Consider the following 19,551-nt stretch of genomic DNA (forward strand, 5'->3'; position numbering starts at 1 on the left):
CAATGCCTCGCAAAGAAGGACACCAATTGGTAGATGGGTAAACATTTCAAAAGCAGATGCTGAATATCCCTTTGAGCATGTAATTAATTACACTATGGATGTTGTATCAACACACCCAGTCACTACAAAGATACAGGCGTCCTTCCTAACTGAGTTGCCAGAGAGGATGGAAATGGCTCAGGGATTTTACCATGAGATCAATGGTGACTTTAAAACAGTTGCAGAGTTTAATGGCTGTGATATGACAAAACTGAGGATAGATCAACAACATTGCAGTTACTCCACAATAAATGACATTAAGGGGAAAGGGGGACACCTAGTCAGTTGTCCAACTGAATGGATTCAACTGAAATCTGTCTTCCATAGTGAAAAGAAGGAGGAAAATATTCCAAAACACGCATCCTGTTTGCAATAAGTCACTGAAGTAAAACTGCAAAAAATATGGCAAAGAAATTAACTTTATCTCCTGAAAACAAAGAGCTTTGTTTGGGGCAAATCCAACACATCACTAAGTGCCACTCTTCATATTTTCAAGCATGGTGGTGGCTACATCATGTTATGGGTATGCTAGTCATTGGCAAAGAATAGGGAATATTATAGGATACAAATAAACGGAATAGAGCTAAGCACAGGCACAATCATAGAGGAAAACCTAGTTCAGTCTGCTTTCCACCAGACACTGGGAGACAAATATACCTTTCAGCAGGACAATAACCTAAAACACAAGGCCAAATCTACACTGGAATTGCTTACCAAGACGACATGGAAAGTTTCTGAGTTGCCAAGTTACAGTTTTGACTTAAATCGACTTGAAAATCTATTGCAAGACTTGAAAATGGTTGTTTGGCAACGATCAACAACCATCTTGACAGAGCTTGAAGAATGTTTTTAAAGAATAATGTAAAAATATTGTACAATCTATGTGTGCAAAGCTCTTAGAGGCTTACCCAGAAAGACTCACAGCTGTAATTGCTGCCTAAGGTGATTCTAATATGGGTTGACTCAGGGGGTTCAATACTTATCTAAAAAGACACACTAGAATTTTTATTATTCTAATAATGTTTGGAACAAAAGTTAGAAATGGTCTTCCGCTTTGACATTAGAGTATTTTGGGTAGATCGTTGAAAGAAAATGACAATTAAATCCATTTTAATCCCACTTTGTAACACAATAAAATGTGGGGAAAAAGTCAAGGGGTGTGAAAACATTCTGAAGGCACTGTGTGTGTGCGTGCGTATGGGTGCCTATGTCTGTGTGTATATCCCTGAGGCATTTGTTTTACATTGCTGCATTATCATGACGGTGCCAAACACACACACACACACACACACACACACACACACACACACACACACACACACACACACGCATAAAGTTGCCACGCTCGACCTCAATCACTTCAGCACTTCGTATCAAGAGCACTCGATGAATGAGGGGGCTGAGACTCGAGAGAACGAACGAGAGCCAACACCTGAGTGGGTTACCGCGGCGACAGCTAATGGAACAGTTGGCCGGTGTGCATGGCAGTTTTTTTGGTTCGTCCGCGGGACAATTAATTGGCCAGATGGACCTCTGGGAACTGTAGGCAAGTTGTTTTATAATATATGCCAGTATAATACACACATAGGAGTTGTAGTTCTCTGTAGTTCAGTACCTGAGGGTTTTGGTGGTCATGTCGATAGCGGTGATGCCGTGGTACATCAGCGTCTCGCTCCACACCGGGTTCAGAGTGTTCTTCAGTGTTTTGGTGCGGAGCTTGTTCGCCTGCAGGGGACCAACGTGAGAAGGAGAGAGGGATGAGAGGTGGAAAGGGAGAAGAGGAGGAGAGAAAGGATTGGGGAAAGAGGGAAAGAGAAGAGAGCGAGTATAGAAAACGGTGCGTCTGGGAGCATAAGGGAAAGAAATGGGCAATCGAGAGAGTGACAGATGGGAAGAGATGAGAGAGAGAGGTGGGTCAATTGGGGAGGAGTACGAGGGAGTTGAGATGATAGAGAGAGAGATAAGAGGGAAATAATTAGGGAGAGAGAGAGAGAGAGAGAGAGAGAGAGAGAGAGAGAGAGAGAGAGAGAGAGAGAAACTTAATTTCTCTCCTTCCCTCAGGAAATGGTAGACATCTGCTCACCTATTTTATAGAGGAGGACAGGAGGCTTCCCCACTTCACCTGTCTGTCTGTCCCCCCTAGCCTGTTGCTAGCACCACTACCGGCCAGACCCGCAAACAAGCACCTGTCAATTAACACGCGCTAACACAATTAGCATGAAAAATCAAAGCCCCTCAATGATGAAAGGCCTAGCGTTACCGTCCGATAATGCTACGCTAACTTCCCCTTCATGAATGATTGAGAAGGCAGGGTTTTCACATTAGCCAGCTCTAGACTATTTTCCATTATAAGCTGCCTCCAGGATGTGCTGCTGTTTTACATATTTCATTTATTTTCTCGGTTACACAACGGCTGTTTTTTCGTTTTGATGCCGAGACCAGGCACGCTTCCTCAATTACTCAGCCTTGAATCCCCCCAGTGCACACACAGATACATACACAAATACACATACACACACGGACACACATACACACACACATACGCACAAACACGCCAAGAGAGTGGAGAACTGTATACTCTCGAGGTACTCAAGCACGAGCCTAAATCCCCACTCCCCGGGGCATTCTGGTGCTCCGGAGCTAATTACCTCTCTCTCTCCATCCTTCAGTCTCTCTCTCTTTCTCTAAACATCTCTGTCTCTCTCTCTCTTTCTTCCTCAAATCTCTCCCCCCCTCTCTCTTCCTCCATTCCTCACTCTTTTTCATCTTTCCCACCTATACAACCAGGTACATCCCCGTCCAAATCAGCATATGGTGTCAGCAAAAATCACCTGCCTGGCTCCCCTCCCTCTTCATCTCCATCTATTTCTTTCTCTCCCCTGCTCCCTTCCCCTCGTCATCAATGGTGTTACATGTTTCCCTAAATATTTCATCTTTAGCCCTCCGCCTCTCACTCACTCACTCCCCCCATCCATCTATATGGACCCTCTCCCTCTCTTCCTCTCTCCCTTTCTTCCTCTCTCCCCTGTTCCCCCGAGCTCACGCACACAACTGGCTAAGACTGTGACTCAGAAAGCTCATTCTCCATGCGCCACAATTAGGACAGGGAGCAGATGAGAACGTCGAGCCGGGCAGACACCAAGAACCTCTCTCACGGCTCTCTCGCTTTCTCTCTCTTTTCACCTCTCTCTCACTAGCGGTTCTGGGGGACCCCTTGTGGCCCCCCTAAATGTGGAGCATGAAATAATTTTTACATAACTAATTTTTGCAATCGTTATTTTTTTACATCCGTTATTAGACAGTGGCAACGCGGTCTTATGCCTGCTAATGCCTGCAATGCAGTGAAGAAATCGATATGACAACAATAACGTCTAATGTAACTGGCCCCTCTAACAGTACAACTGGCCCCAGCTTGGCCCCCCCAGTTGAAATGATCTAGAACCGCCACTGCTCTCTCTCTCTCTTTCTTTCTCCCTCTCCTCTATCCCTCTCTCTCTCTTCCTCTCTCTCTCTGTGTAATGTGTGAGTGTGTGTGAGGAGGAGAGAGTGTGTAAAGGCATGTGTTGTGTTTTTGTGCATGAGAGAGAGAGAACAAGTGTGTGTTTCTGTGGAGGTGTGTTTAGTCAGGTGTGTCTGTCCATGTGAGCCCAGCGTTCCTTTAGTATGAGTAATCATCTTGTGCCCCTGTATGTGTGGACGCTGGTGTGTGAAGGAGTGTGTATATCTATGTGGGAGTATCTCTGTGTGTGAGTGTGTGTGCGTGTGTGTGTGAGTTAGAAAAAAAATAGAAAGGTTGAGAGAGGAGAGTGTGTGTGTGTGTGTGTGCTCGTGCCCCTGTGTGTGCAAGATGGTGTGTACGCGTGTGAGTCCCTCCCTGCCGTCTGCCAGCCCGCCTGTCATCCTCTGTTTCACACTCACGTGCTCCCCACTCCTCGGCGCTGTAGACTCGTGTGGTCGATATTTACCAAACGGGGGTTTGTGGGTACTTACGTATGTGCTGACGTACGCCCCCCCCCCCCCCCCCCCCCCCGGTCTACACTCGCCTGTTGACGTGAGTAGTGTAACAATCGGCGCTGTTTCCATAACAACCGCCCGCTGCTGTCCTCCCTTCATCCATCTCCCCCCTCCTCCCTCCCCCCTTCTCTCCCCCTTTACCTCCAGCCCTCCTCCTCGGCACTGTGTTGCTATTCCAAGGTCATAGAGGGTCACATAGAGAGAGAGAGAGAGTGACAGAGATGGGGACGGAGGTCAGGGTGGAGAAACAGGGTGTGAAACAAAAGGAGGGGGGGTATAAACAGAAACAGACCTAGTAGCTTTGTTTGCTGTATTTTTGGAGGGGTTTGACCACAGACATTGTGTTTATAATACCGGTCTCTATCTCTATGCGGCCGCCACCAACAAACAACCACATGAGAAGATTTTGTGTCGGCTGCCAAATCCTCCCGACCGTTCACAAGAACAACTCCGAAATCTAAACAAAGCCAGTAAAGTGGGACCAAAACATTGCTGTGGAGCACAGAGAAATACCACATTAATCAGCAAAGTGCCAAAACAACTCCTTTTCAAAGTCGATGTAGCGTGTCAACGTGCTACATTAGCTAGCTAGTTACATTTAGCTCTAAAGCCAAAGCCCAGTTTTTTCCAAGTACATGGACTTGCCAGCCAAATAGAAAAAGTAGCCAGACAGAGTTCTCGGGTGGGGTAAAAAAAAAATTCAGAACAAGCTCAATTTTGCCACGATTTCATCCGAAATACACAGCTAAATTATTGAATACTTTAACAAATTTACCTCCCAGATTTGTAAAATAAATTGTGGTATTGAATAGAAAGACATTCATTTACAATTGAAATTACTGAAAATGTATGAATTCAGTCTGTTGTAAAATGATGCAAAAACAAAACTTAAGAATGGGAAGCAAAGAAATAGCTCACATAGAACATATTTACTGCTTCTTAGACTTGTGTTCAACGAGAATGACAGATCTAACTAATTTCTATGTGAATTTGGTAGGGTTGCCCAAAAAGTTACATATTGCAGCTTTAAACCTGTCTTCTCTTGAGATGAAAGTTTTACTGCAATATATGAATTGCCATAATTATGTTTGTTCTTCAAATTATGTATTTTATTGGCTCTGCTACTGTGGACATTTAGGGTAAGGAAACCAATGTGTCAATTTGGATTGACCTTTAACAGTTTGGCCTGTCAATCAATCACTGTCGGTGGGACTGTCAGGAGAGGGGGCAGGATGTTTGTGAGTCACAGAGTTGGTTGGGTTTCAGACCTGTCAATCACTGTGGGTGGGACTTTGAGGGTAGGCGGTAGAGTAGTAATTTAGTCCGAAAAACTAGTTTAGTCTACTCTTTCAGTGTAATTTATTGTGGCAAAAACTACATCTAGTCTACTCTTTGAATTTAGTTTGTTGTGGCAAAAACCTAAGAAAAAAGGTTGTGTTCTGTCAAGTAAACATGGATTCCCTGTTGAGAAACAACAATATAGAATTGCAGGAAAATGGTTTTAAAAATGCTGCTGTATAAGTGCTGTAGCATGCCAAGGGCATACTTTATGTATACGGTAGCTAGGAAAGTAAGTGTATGTTGTGTAGTAAGCTGTTAGTAGCCCATGTGTCTCACCCTAAGAATTTGGTCCCTCTAGCCGTCAGAACTTAGCCTGCTGTTCTGACTTGGTGGTGCACAAGTAGCCTGTAGCCTGTTTTAGAGAAATGTCATCATCGAATATTGTAAGAGCTTTCATTGTCTGCTTATGGTCCCCCGTTATTTATCCTACGGTTCTGACTTGGTGTACAGGGAGAATACAGTAAGAAAGGCCCATGTTCTGAATTCTGTTGCTGTACATTTCAAAAGTGCAGAACGAATAGGCATATCATCCGTCTCAGCTCGCTCATGTCTTAATTGAAATTATGGCTTGTGAGAATGCTATTCATTGACTACAGCTCAGCATTCAACACTATAGTGCCCTCAAAGCTCATCAATAAGCTAAGGACCAAACACCTCCCTCTGCAACTGGATCCTGGAATTCCTGATGGGCCTTCAACCAGGTGGTAAGGGTAGGGAACAACACATCCGCCACGCTGATCCCCTCAGGGGTGCATGCTCAGTCCCCTCCTGTACTCCCTGTTCACTCATGACTGCACGGCCAGGCACGACTCCAACACCATCATTAAGTTTGCTGATGACACAACAGTGGTAGGCATGATCACCGACAGTGACGAGACAGCCTATAGGGAGGAGGTCAGAGACCTGGCTGTGTGGTGCCAGGACAACAACCTCTCCCTCAACGTGATCAAGACAAAGGAGATGATTGTGGACTACAGGAAAAAGAGGACTGAGCCCCCATTCTCATCAACAGGGCTGTAGTGGAGCAAGAGAGCTTCAAGTTCCTTGGTGTCCACGTCACCAAACTAACATGATACAAGCACACCAAGATAGTTGTGAAGAGGGCACGACAAAATCTACTCCCCATTAAAAGACTGAAAAGATTTGGCATGGGTCCTCAGATCCCTAAAAGGTTCTACAGCTGCACCATCGAGAGCATCCTGACTGGTTGCATCACTGCCTGGTATAGCAACTGCTCGGCCTCTGACCGTGAGGCACTACAGAGGGTAGTGCGTACAGCCCAGTACATCAATTGGGCCAAGTTTCCTGCCATCCAGGACCTCTATACCAGGCGGTGTCAGAGGAAGGTCCTAAAAATTGTTAAAGACTCCAGCCACCCTAGTCACAGACTGTTCTCTCTGCTACCACATGGCAAGCGGTACCGGAGTGCCAAGCCTAGGTCCAAGAAGCTTCTAAACAGCTTCTACCCCCAAGCCATAAGACTCCTGAACATCTAATCAAATGGCTACCCAGACTATTTGCATTGCACCCCCCCTCACCCCCTCTTTTACGCCGCTGCTACTCTAAGCTATTATCTATGCATAGTCACTTTAATAACTCAACCTGTACATAATGCAACATGTACATATTACCTCAATTACCTCGACTAACCGGTGCCCCCGCACATTGACTCTGTACTGTTACCCCCTGTATATAGTCTCGCTATTGTTATTTTACTGCTGCTCTTTAATTACTTGTTCCTTTCTTATTCGTATTTTTTAAACTGCATTGTTGGTTAGGGACTTGTAAGTAAGTATTTCACTGTAAGGTCTACACCTGTTGTATTCGTCGCATGTGACTAATACAATTTGATTTGATTTGATCATCCGTCTCAGCTCACTCATGTCTTAACCAAAATGACGGCTTGCCTCTTATGCGCTCATCATTTCTTTATGCCATAGTTTGTACATCTCCACATGTGTAGGTCTATCTCGTTAGTATCTTATTCATCATTTTAGACAACGTTAGAGTGATGCATGTCATTGTTTTGCTTACTTTGTGTAGCCTATTAAAATTCACTCATGTGGTTTTCTCCACGAGGAAGGAATACTGCATGATGGTCTGTAACCATGTTTGCCAGTGACAGTCTCTTCACATTCAAATACTTTTGTTCAACAAAAAGTTCATGTAATTCCAGTACATATTGCGAGGGTTGTTGCAAGGGTTGTTTTGTTTGCGCAAACGCGCTGTCTTTGCGTCAGTATATTGTCTATAAAAGTGGAGCCTCTTGATAGTGTGACAAAGAATAGTATAGTTAAGGCCTCAACATCTTGCTGAATTGATCAGAACTAAAATCTATCAATTTCTCTTACAGTCCATTTTGTAAGTGTTGACCGAATAGGCACTTGCTCATATGTAGAGCTAAGTGTGGTAATGAGATAAGAAACAACATTATGCATTTACTGAACATAAATATATAGCAATAGCAATAAGTATCATGACATTAGCTTTTAGAACCTTAATAATCTCTTTTCTTTTATCATATTTTGGAACAGAATGAGTCTCTCTCTCCACTACCTATTGTTCCTGCAGTGAGGATTCAACATAATATATCTGCAGATAATCGCCAGAAAGCAGTAATAGACTACCTGTATGCAAATTAGGTAGCCAAATGAACAGCTATCTCACCGACGCAATTCGGTTCCCGTTTACCGACAATGTTTCTGCCATCTTTTCCTATGAATGAAAACAATGATCAGTAACCTTTGATTTGGATGAATATTTCTACTTCGAATCAGCTGCTCAGGACATACTGCTCACCCCGGACTAAGCCCTGATCCCAGAGACTCAGAAGAGGAAAAGGCGGCGTAAGACAGGCCAACGTGTGGGCACCCTGACGAAACTACGTTGGCGGATAAATAATCTACCCCTACCCCGAGTTCTACAGGTGAACATACAATCACTGGAGAACAAACTGGACAAGCTCTGATCGAGACTATCCTATCAACGTGACCGGAAGAACTGTAATATCCTATGTTTCTCAGTGTCGTGGCTGAACAAGTACATGGATAATATACATCTAGCTGGTTTTTCTATGCATCGTCAAGACCGCAAGGCAGCGTCAGGTAAGGTTGGGGGGGAAGCTGTGACTCTTTGTTAACAACAAAATAACTGCGTAATCTGTAATATTAAGGAAGTCTCGAGGTTCTGCTCGCCTGAGTTAAAATACCTTATGATAAGCTGTAGACCAGGGTTCCCCAACTGGCCCCCCAAGCTTCATGAGCAAAATAATACAAAAAAACGTTTTTTATTTTTATTATTATAATTTTTTATTGTTGGACATAAAATACTGTAAAAACACCAGGAAATCAGCTCCAAATGATTTTAATTTAAGACATCTGTTTCCAAGTAATCCCACGCATAATAGAGAGACACGTGATTGTATACAAATGTAAGCAAGGTTTGAAATGATTATGATTTTCTCAAACATTATATCTGTTTGGGCATCTTGCGCTCAATTTGCAGTTCTACAAATCATTTGTAATTATTTTCCGGCCCCCAAGAAAAAAATAGTCCCACGGCTGAATCTAGTTGATGATCCCTGTTGTAGACCATACTATTTACCAAGAGACTAGCTGTCTATTTACCACCACAAACCAATACAGGCACTAGGACTGCACTGAACTAGTTGTATAGGGCCGTAAGCAAATAAGAAAATACTAATCGAGAGGCGGCGTTCCTAGTGGCTGGTGATTTTAATGAAGGGAAACTGAAACACGTTTTACTTCATTTCTACCAGCATGTCACCTGTGCAACTAGAGGAGACACAAGTCTAGATCACCTTTACTCCACACACAGAAATGCATACAAAGCTCGCCCTCCATTTGGACAATCTGACTATGACTCTATCCTCCTAATTCCTGCTTACAAGCAAAAACTGAAACGAAAAGTACCAGTGACACGCTCAATACGGAAGTGGTCCGATGAAGCGGTGCTAAACTACAGGACTGTTTTGCTAGCACAGACTGGAATATGTTCCTGGATTTATCTGATGGAGTTTACCACATCAGTCACCGGCTTCATTAATAAGTGCATCGATGAGGTTGTCCCCACAGTGACCGTGGCAGCTCAGGGGAGTCAGAGGTGAAACTCACAATAAAATAAGACAGCGCGAAACCGTTTTGCGGTGCTCAAACAAAAGCTGTTCTTTAATAAAGGTTGGGGGAACGGGAAGGGTAGAAAAACAACTGAAAGGCCTCTCAGGTAACGGGTGGGTCGCTCTGTGTCAGGCGTGGCGGCTCCTCGGACCGCCTGTGGTAATGAACAACAAAAGAGAGAGAGAGCGATGAGTCGGGGTTTCAATACTTGCTCTCAACTTGCGCCGGGTGGCGTGCTTCCAGGGAATGAGTCCTCTTCTTCGGTTCTTCTAAGGTCTAGGTGTACCCTCTGCCTGTCTGCCCAAGCGCCCGAGTGACTGCACCTCTACTTATACCCATTTGGGGTAATGACGGACAAGTGGGACCAATTCCAGATGCCAATTGGTTGCAGCACCTGGACTGGGAAGTATTGGTGTTGAATCACCAGCCCCAGCTGGTGCATTTATATCTGTCCATGGTGCTGATTCACCTTGGCCTCTTTAGCCCTCTGGAGCTGACCAAGGTCCTGCTCCTTACTTTGTAGCTTCCTGCTGGTTCCCAGGTTGCCACAGTATGTACACATCCCATCCAGAAGCCATGGATTACAGGCAACATCTGCACTTAACTAAAGGCTAGAGCTGCCTCTTCCAAGAAGACACTGTGGCAGGACTTGCAAACTATCACGGATTACAAAGGGAAGCCCGGCCGCGAGCTGCACAGTAACGCAAGCCTACTAGACGAGCTAAATGCCTTCTATGCTCGCTTCGAGGCAGGCAACACTGAGCCATGCATGAGAGCACCATCTGTTCTGGTTTACTGTGTGATCACGCTCTCTGTAGTCAATTTGAGTAAGACCTTTAAACAGGTTAATCCGCAGACGGATTACCAGGATGCATACTCAGAGCATGCCCTGACTAGCTGGCAAGTGTCTTCACTGATCTGTAATACCTACATGTTTCAAGCTGACCACCATAGTCCCTGTGCCCAAGAACGCCAAGGTACATAGCACTCACATCTGTAGCCATGAAATGCTTTGAAAGGCTGGTCATGGCTCACATCAACACCATCATCCCAGGCACCCTGGACCCACTCCAATTCGCATAACATCCAAACAGATCCACAGATAATGCAATCTCTATCCACACTGCCCTTTCCCACCTGGACAAAAGGAACACCTACGTGAGAATGCTGTTCATTGACTACAGCTCTGTGTTCAACACCATAGTGCCCTCCAAGATCATCACTAAGCTAAGGACCCAGGGATTAAACACCTCCTCTTCCATTGGATACAACAGGAACAGGATCCCACCTGTCTACCTGTACTTCCCCATTCCTTTTCCTATTTGCCGGAAAAAGGCTGCTGGCTAAGCTAAGGACGCTACTGGGACACATGCAGCATTACATTTTTCACTCTTTACTTTAATTGCTGTTAAATCTGGCTTTGGAATTTAGCGATTTCACCTGCGTCTTGGTTTTGTCTTCTCCCAAACTTTGACTGCAGCCAACCAGCGGTATTTCCCTGTAATCATGCACTTTGTGCGCATGTGCTATCAATAGATCACTAGAAGATGCATTCTAGCAGGAGAAGACTATACAGAGGTTTCTGACTAATGAATTGAAACGTTTAAATGAAAAGAAGCCTAGTTAGTTGGAAAAAGCGACAGCCGGCGCTTATGGAAAACCCTGATTAAGCCCAGTGCTCTGGCCAAAATCACAGGTGGTATTGTCTGTCCACTAAACAGCAGAGAAGCACTCAAAACTCAACATATTATCCAGAATATATGCAACTGGATTCATTTCAAAATCGATTTATTTTTAAATTGACTATGTCTGTGAAAGTATGGCAATAATTTCTGACTCTTAAGTGCCGTGCTATCGCCAGCGGCAGGAAAAACTCTCCCGTCTGTTCGAGATGTTATGGTGGTTTAGGTGAGACCATTTATCACTTCACTGTGAGGCTGTTTCAGTGGAAAGAAACACACTGGGTACCACTAATATGGAAGCTGATGAGGGATAGGAAGGTTGTAGTGACCTTGCTTGCTCCAGGCAGGAGGTGGAGCTTGACGTATGGATCGGCCAGTCCGTTGGAGTCCATGGCCTTTAGTCCCTGTGGAGACACACACAGGCATGGTTACAGACGCATGCACATACACACACATACACAGTGAGAGACACACACACATAGACACACACACACACACATGGTCAAGGTTTAACTATCATACACACGACATACAGTCATACAATACAGGCTGTAAGCCAGACAAGGTCAGGGCATGACAAAGAGCATTATGTCCTTTGCTGTTCAACTCTACTCTTGTTTTGTCTATTGTGTCGCATGCCATTCTACTCAAATCGTTTTCATTCCAAGTTCATCATTTCTCAAGCTAGTCTGTTAATATGTAAGGTGTGCCAGCACTACCGATGATTTCCATTGAGTTGGGGTGCTTATCTGTGTATAAACACAGTCAATCACCTCCCAAAAATGGACAAACGATAGCAACTCCCTGAAATGTCCTGGTAGGAAGGCACAGGATTACGTCTGGATCCCAAACAGCACCATATTCGCTATGTAGTGCACTACTTTTGACGAGGACCCATATAGCGCTGGTCAATGGGGAATGGGGTAACATTTGGGACACATGTTTAGTCTGTGTATATTATTGAATGGGTGCATCTCAGCTTCACATCTACCATAATACCCATACGGGGTGTATAAAATATGTTTGTCTGGTGTGGACTGAATGCCAAATCGATCTTTCTAGCCCGGATCGCATCAATACTTAACTCTGCCTCATTGTCAAGAGATAAACCTAGGTTCTCTCTCACTGAGTAGAGTTCCCGGGTTTTCGAGGCAAGTGCCATTGTCTTCATGACTTGGCTCAATGTTCTGGGTTAGAGCTAAGCCTGTCTCCGTGGAAAAGATATGTGGAGTGGCTTTCAACGCTGCAACGCTAAACTAAGGCTTGCAGTGGATTGGATAGAGCTTAAGCTGACTGCACTTTGATTCTGGACGCTTTGTGTGGAAGGGACATGGTTTAGCGTATGCTCGGGGTGTAAGTGGAGTCTCGTTTAGAATAGTCTGTATGGGGTGTATAGGGTTGAGTTTCTTACCTTGGCCTTGTGGATTGTACAGTGTAGACAGTTGTTCTCGTGATCAAAGAGCAGGGTGAACTCCAGGGTGCCCAAATAAGCTGTAAAACAAAACAATTCATTCAGACGGTCCATTGTTGGCTGTTGGTTTGGACCTGGCTGTGAATACAGCCTGAATGAAAGTGTGTATAAAGGAATTGAATACACATAAACACATATTCACGCACAGATGGCCACACCGATGAATACACATAAGCATAAACACAAAGAAACACACGCATACCTCCCCCCCAACACAAACACCAGTAACTCCAGCCTCCTGCACAATTCTGGAAACGGGATACGCTGAAGCTTATTTTCCTGACACTCTCTTAAAAAAACATGCCTTGTTTTTATTACTCGCCATGAGTGGAAAGAAAATAAGCTTGAGGGCTGAATCACATTACTCTGACACAGCTAAATAAATCACACACTGTGTGTGTGTGTGTGTGTGTGTGTGTGTGTGTGTGTGTGTGTGTGTGTGTGTGTGTGTGTGTCCCTCTGTCGGCGAAACTTGGAGCGAGTCTTGCGACATCCAACGCGGGACAATGATGATGGCGAAGACACTCAACTCACAATTACTTCCCTTAAACACACACAGTGCCAGCTGACACTGAGAAATGTACCCAGAAACTGGTTTTGACATAAACAAACGGCGACTTCGAGAGTCGGGATTGAACCGCGAGAATATTGAGGCACATGTTTGTTTTCGGTGATTAACTAGGATACACATTTATTTACATAAATCACCGCAAGGACCCCATCGAGTTTATGAGCAGAGACACGCACGAACATACAGAATTTGACAGCTGTGCACACATGGACTGTGATGCACATACTCGTACACACACATAGAAACACACTCAAAGAGAACACACACACACTCAGAGACAAATGCATGAATATATGGCTTCACAACTGGAACTTCATTCACTAGCCTCATTTTAACACCCACAGTTAAACCCATAATGACATTCAGAAAGACAAACAAATAAAACACAAGCCACACTGACTACATCCTTACACAATTTGACCAACGGATGTACACAATTGTCAAAATGACTGTAGTAAAACACAGTTCCTTCAGAAAGTATTCACTCCCCTTGACTTTTTCTACATTTTCTTGTCTTACAGCCTTCATTTTAAATGTATTACATTGAGATTTGTGTCACTGGCCTACACACAATACCCTATAATATCAAAGTGTGTCACGACTCCTACCGTAGGTAGCTCCCCCTCCTGTTCGGGTGGCGCTCGGCGGTCGTCGTCGCCGGCCTACTAGCTGCCACTGATTCCCTTTTCCCCCTTTCCGTTTATGGGGTGCACCTGTTTTTGGATTGGGCTGATTAGCTGGGCTATTTTAGCCAGGAGGCCCGCCTGCCCTGTGTGCGGGATTGTTTGATCTGTGTGTAGCTTGTGATTGGACGCTCATTGTATTTTAAGGTGCGAGTGCGTATTTTGCGCCGACCTGTTCTGTCCCATGTGTTTGGGCACTTTGGTTTTGTGTGCGCCCTAGTTCGCTGTTGGGGCGGCTTGTGTTTTGCCGTTGTGTGTTATAAAAAACACTACCCTGAATTCTCTGCTTCCTGCTCCTGACTCTGCACCCACTACGCCCAAGCGTTACAAAGTGGAATTATGTTTTTGGACATTTTTACAAACTAATTAAAAATGAAACACTGAAATGTCTTGAGGCAAGAAGTATTCAACCTCTTAATTATGGCAAGCCGAAATAAGTTCAGGAGTAACAATGTGCTAAACAAGTCACATAATAAGTACCACTCTCTGTATTTTCAAGCATAGTGGTAGCTGAATCAAAAAAGAAACGGAATGGAGCTAAGCAAAGGCAAAATCCTAGAGGAAAACCTTGATCATTGTGCTTTCCACCAGACACTGGGAGATGAATTGACCTTTCAACAGGACATTTCAACAGGGGTTGCTTACCAAGATGATTTTGAATGTTCCTGAGTGGCCTAGTGACACTTTTGACATAAATCGTCTTGAAAATATATGGCAAGACTTGAAAATGGCTGTCTAGTCATTTCCAACAACCAACTTGACAAAGCTTGAAGAATCATAAGAATAATGTGCATATATTGTACAATCCAGGTGTAGAAAGCTCTTAGAGACTTACCCAGGAAGGCACAGCTGTAATAGCTGCCAAAGATGCTTCTACAAAACAATTGACTCAGGGCTGTGAACACTTATGTAAGTTAGATATTTCTGTATTTAATTTTCAATAAATTTGCAAAAAATGTTAAATTTTCACTTTGTCATTATGTGGTAATGTGTGTAGATGGGTGAGAATTTTTTGGGAGTTCATCCATTTTGAATCCATTTTGCTGTTACACAACCAAATTTGGAATAAATCAAGTGGTATGAATACTTTCTGAAGGCACTGTATATATTTGATGAGTGTATGCACAGAAAAAAAAACATTTCCACAACAGTTGTGGCTAGAATACATCCAGAGGGTAGTGTGTAATGGTTGTGGATGTGTTTTGTATTTTGTACAAATGGTCAAATATTCTCAAATGAGAGTTCGCCATTTCCAATCCTTTCTGTTCTGCGTCCTCATATACCCAAAAAGCACTGTTCATTTGTGCTTGTGTATTGCTCATTCCGTTGAAATGTACTTGGATCAAAACACGGATTTATGCGATATTAATTGGATGTTGTTGGAGATGTGAGAAGGAACATTTGGCCCACTTATCTTTCTTTAAAACCCTGGCTAATGATGTGTTACCAAGCAATGTTCTTAATTATTGTAAACATTGAGATGAATTGAGGATATGGCATCTTATTGAGAATGTTTGCGTTGGCGGTAGAATGTTTCGAAATAGATTCACACACACACACAGCCACACACACCAAACTTGACTCAAAGGCCTTCCTTTCCCTAACCCCTAAACCCTGACCCCCCCACCAAATCCCCCCCTCCACTCACTTTCATCATCGTCGTCCGAATCCGCCCCTTCTTGCCTCTCCCCCCGGTCCACCTCGATGGGTTTCCTCTCCTTCTCCTTATTCTCTCCGTCCGTCTCCCCTCCATTGTTCAATCCGAAATCGGGTTCCTTCAGGATCTTCTTCTCCCGGGGCGGGGGCGGCGTCATGGGAAAGTCGTGGAAGCGCGGGAAGAAGTCAGAGATCTGCGGGATAGGCATGATGGGCCCGGGACACACGTTGATAGCAAAGTGCTCCTGCATGGAGATTTTGACTGGAGAGGGCGGAGGGAGAGATCTGGGAGCAGAGGAGGTGGCACGAGAAGGTGCGGGGGAGGATGGGGTGGAGGAGGAAGGAGGGATGGAGAGATGGGAGGAGGTGGAAGAGTCGGGTGGGGGGGCGAAGTGGGAGTGGGGCGGAGGAGGTTTCGATACGCTCATGTGGACCGCCGGATGGGACTGTGGGTAGGCGTGAGTGTGTGGGTAGTTAGGTAGGTAGGTAGGTGTGTGTTTGTGTGTGTGTGTGTGTGTGTGTGTGTGTGTGTGTGCACGTACGTGTGTGTGTAGTGGGGGGTGGGGATGGAGATGAGATGAGATGAAGAGAGAGAAATAGAGAGGGAGATGTGAATGAGAGGGGAGGAAAGGAAGGAAGTGTGGGAGACAAAGCGATAGTATCACTCACTTTATCGAGTATATCTCACTTCCTGGTTCTTTTGCTGTCTTTAGTCCCTCCCTCTCCCTCCCTCTCCTACAGTACATAACGCTGTTCTTCAAGTACCTGAACTGACATAAGCTACTCCCAATATCTCATAAGACTTTCAAGTCAAAATGTTGTCCTACTGTATCAGATCTCCGAATATATCTTCATGTTTGACAGTGTATCGTCCTACTCAATTGATCTCTCTCCATTTACTGTTATTTATACCTCTACTAAACAAGATAATCCCTGCATCTCTCTCTCTTTCTCCCTCTCTCTCTACATCTCTCTCTCCCTCATCTTTCTCTCGCTTTCTCTCTACCTCTCTTTCTCTCTTGCACTCTTTCCACTTCTCTCTCCCTCTCTCTCTCTCTCTAGCGCTCCACCTTGTCCTCAATATTTACATAACAGTGCTTGAAGTCTTATTCTCCAGTCCAGACAATCGCTGTCACCTACGAAATGAACAATCGTCTTTTACATAAAGATCAATGGTAAACTATAATAGAAATGGAAATCATCCCATTGTTTATTGAGGACATTTAATTATAGTACCTCTCCTTTCATTATCTTTTAATACCTCTGTCCTAGTGTAAATTGTAATTGCTGAAAGACTACACTACTGGCTATTTAAATGAGATCACGTTCTATTCCATACAAAACATTGCTATAAATGTTGTTGTTCACTTAGCCTACATGTACACACACAGTGTGACACACAGGCTACGTTTAGACAGGCAGCCCAATTCAGATTTATTTTCTTCACTAATAGTTTTTTTTTGACCAATCAGATCAACTCTTAAAAAGATCTGATGTGACCAATTAGTGGAAAAAAAGATCAGAATTGGGGTACCTGTCTAAACGCCACACACACACACGCACACACACACACACACACACACACAGACACACACACACACACACACACACACCACAGGAGGTTGGTGGCACCTTAATTAGAGAGATCGGGCCCGTAGTAATGACTGGAGCGGAATCAGTGGAATGGTATCAAATACGTCCAACATATGATTTCCATGTGTTTGATGTCATTCCATTCACTCCGTTCTCCCTTTAGCAGCCTCCACTGACACACACTCACACACACACACACCACTAATCCCTCCACACACACACACACACACACACACACACACACACACACACACACACACACACACACACACACACACACACACTCAAGACCAGTGGAGGCTGCTGAGGGGAGGACAGTTGATAATAATGTCTGGAACAGAGTAAATGGAATGGCATCAAACGCCAGGAAACCATGTGTTTGATGTATTTAATACGACCACTCATTCCGCTCCAGCCATTACCACGAGTCCGTCCTCCCCAATAAAGGTGCCACCAACCTCCTGTGCTCTAGACAAACACACAGAGACACACGCAGAAACATACAAATGAGCAGACACACAGACAGATAATAAACCATTTGTTTTGCCTCAAATTAAGCTAGCACCCGAATGCAATCCAGAATCGTTCATCAATGTAAGAAATGGTTCAATAAAAAGCCCACATTTTACTACAGCCACACTTCTCTGTCTTTCCATAGGAAACCCAAACTCATACACACTGGCTGTACTCACAGCATATCTGTACACTCTCGCATGCACCCACTCTAACATGAATTATGCACACACGCTCTTACTCAGTTAGTACTACACAGAGAGAGAGAAAACAGTGTGACTTACAGCTTCTTGAAGATACACACGCACTTACTCTTTCACAAACGCACACAGACCGTCAGGCACACACGCGCTCTCACCAAGTCAGACTTACACACAGGCATCGCCTAAACTCAAACTGTCTGACTTACAGCTCCTTCAGCGTTCACGCGCACCCTCATTCACTCACACATGCACACACAGACACACTCATTCACTCACACATGCACATACAGACACAGTCAGTCATTCACACATGTACACACAGACACTCTCATTCACTCACACATGCACACACAGACACAGTCAGTCATTCACACAGACAGTCGGAGACATGCAGACAGGCGGAGACACGGAGACACGTACCCAGTGACAGTCTTCATCTGTTCCAGCGCTCCATCTTGTCTTCTCACACGTCCTCTGTCTCTTCTCTCACAACACTGAGGAGCAAGCAGAGCTGCTTTGACTCAATATATCCTTCCCCTCTCTCTCTCTCCCTCTCTTTCTCCCGCTCTCTCTCTCTCTCCTCCCCTGTCCCTCCCTTTCACTTGGTTGTGACGTTTCTCGTTAAATTCTCTCACAGTCGGTTGTGCGCGCACACCGTGTACAACCATGTACATTGTACTGTCACTCAGTGGCTCCGCAGTGAGGTATTTAACTAAACAGAGGGGGGGGGGGTTGACATTTCATTGCCCTTTGCTGGCACATTTCAATATAATAATTATTATTATTTGGGGGGGTGTTTATCTTTGTCCTGTAACACACAAGCGTGTAATGGAAATGTGTTTTTTGCATATCCCCAACTCCCCCTGAGACACCCGCAGGGAGTGGGGTCACAGCCAGGGTCACCATTGTACAGCGCTCCCGGAGCCATTAAGGAGAAGTGCCTTGCTCAAGGGCACAGCGACAGATTTTTCACCTTGTCGGCTCCAGTATTTGAACCAGCTACCATTTGGTTACGGACCCAACGCTCTAACCTCGAGGTTACCTTTGACACATTTCAACCCATCGCAGCCATCCATGCAGGCAAGGAATTGGGATTAATCAGTGTCAGGGACGCTTCAAAAGTTAATAATATCCCTTAGAGAGAGAGAGAAATTCCATTGCCCTTTGCTGGTACGTTCTAATAGACACATTTCAACCATTAAATAAGGTAAGACTTCATCCAAAACAATGGAAACGCCACAGAAACCTGGTTCCCATGTGGCGGATAGAGCCAGAATCCCCTCATTGCTGGCCATCACAATCAGCCTACATTTAGGTTGTTGTTTACATGTGTATTTCACACTATGTTGAGGTCAAATCTGAGTATAATGTTAGTATTGATGTCAACCACAATACACGTTGATGTCGTCATCACCAAGAAACTGCATTACAGTTAAAAATGACTGACTACCACCATTGATTTCTACAGTATATGGCCAGCTATCCTCCCAGGTTGTCCAACGGGAGTTAGCGTTTAGCAGACAACTTCAAAACAGCCAAATATATCCAAATCCAATTTTTGGAACCATGTTGTGGGCCACATAAATCGTGACGGATTTGACGAATAGCCACTTTCTTAGATCAGCTTCTTTGAATGGGCGCCAATGATG

General features: G+C 44.5%; 1 protein-coding gene across 1 annotated transcript in view; it reads right to left on the reverse strand.

Annotated features, from left to right (window-relative positions):
- LOC115191960 (double C2-like domain-containing protein beta) overlaps positions 1 to 18,495 on the reverse strand; it is a 46,650-nt gene extending 28,155 nt beyond the window's left edge. Inside the window, exons 1-5 of the mRNA XM_029750021.1 lie at positions 18,323 to 18,495; positions 15,586 to 16,039; positions 12,624 to 12,703; positions 11,542 to 11,616; positions 1,655 to 1,764 (exon numbers count right to left, since the gene is read on the reverse strand). Of these exons, the coding sequence (XP_029605881.1) occupies positions 1,655 to 1,764; positions 11,542 to 11,616; positions 12,624 to 12,703; positions 15,586 to 16,021 (701 nt within the window). The 5' untranslated portion in view covers positions 16,022 to 16,039; positions 18,323 to 18,495. The remainder of the gene's footprint in view (positions 1 to 1,654; positions 1,765 to 11,541; positions 11,617 to 12,623; positions 12,704 to 15,585; positions 16,040 to 18,322) is intronic.
- Between the last annotated feature and the right edge of the window lie 1,056 nt (positions 18,496 to 19,551).

The sequence above is a fragment of the Salmo trutta genome, chromosome 4 (genome assembly GCF_901001165.1).
Source record: "Salmo trutta chromosome 4, fSalTru1.1, whole genome shotgun sequence".
Lineage (NCBI taxonomy): Eukaryota > Metazoa > Chordata > Actinopteri > Salmoniformes > Salmonidae > Salmo > Salmo trutta.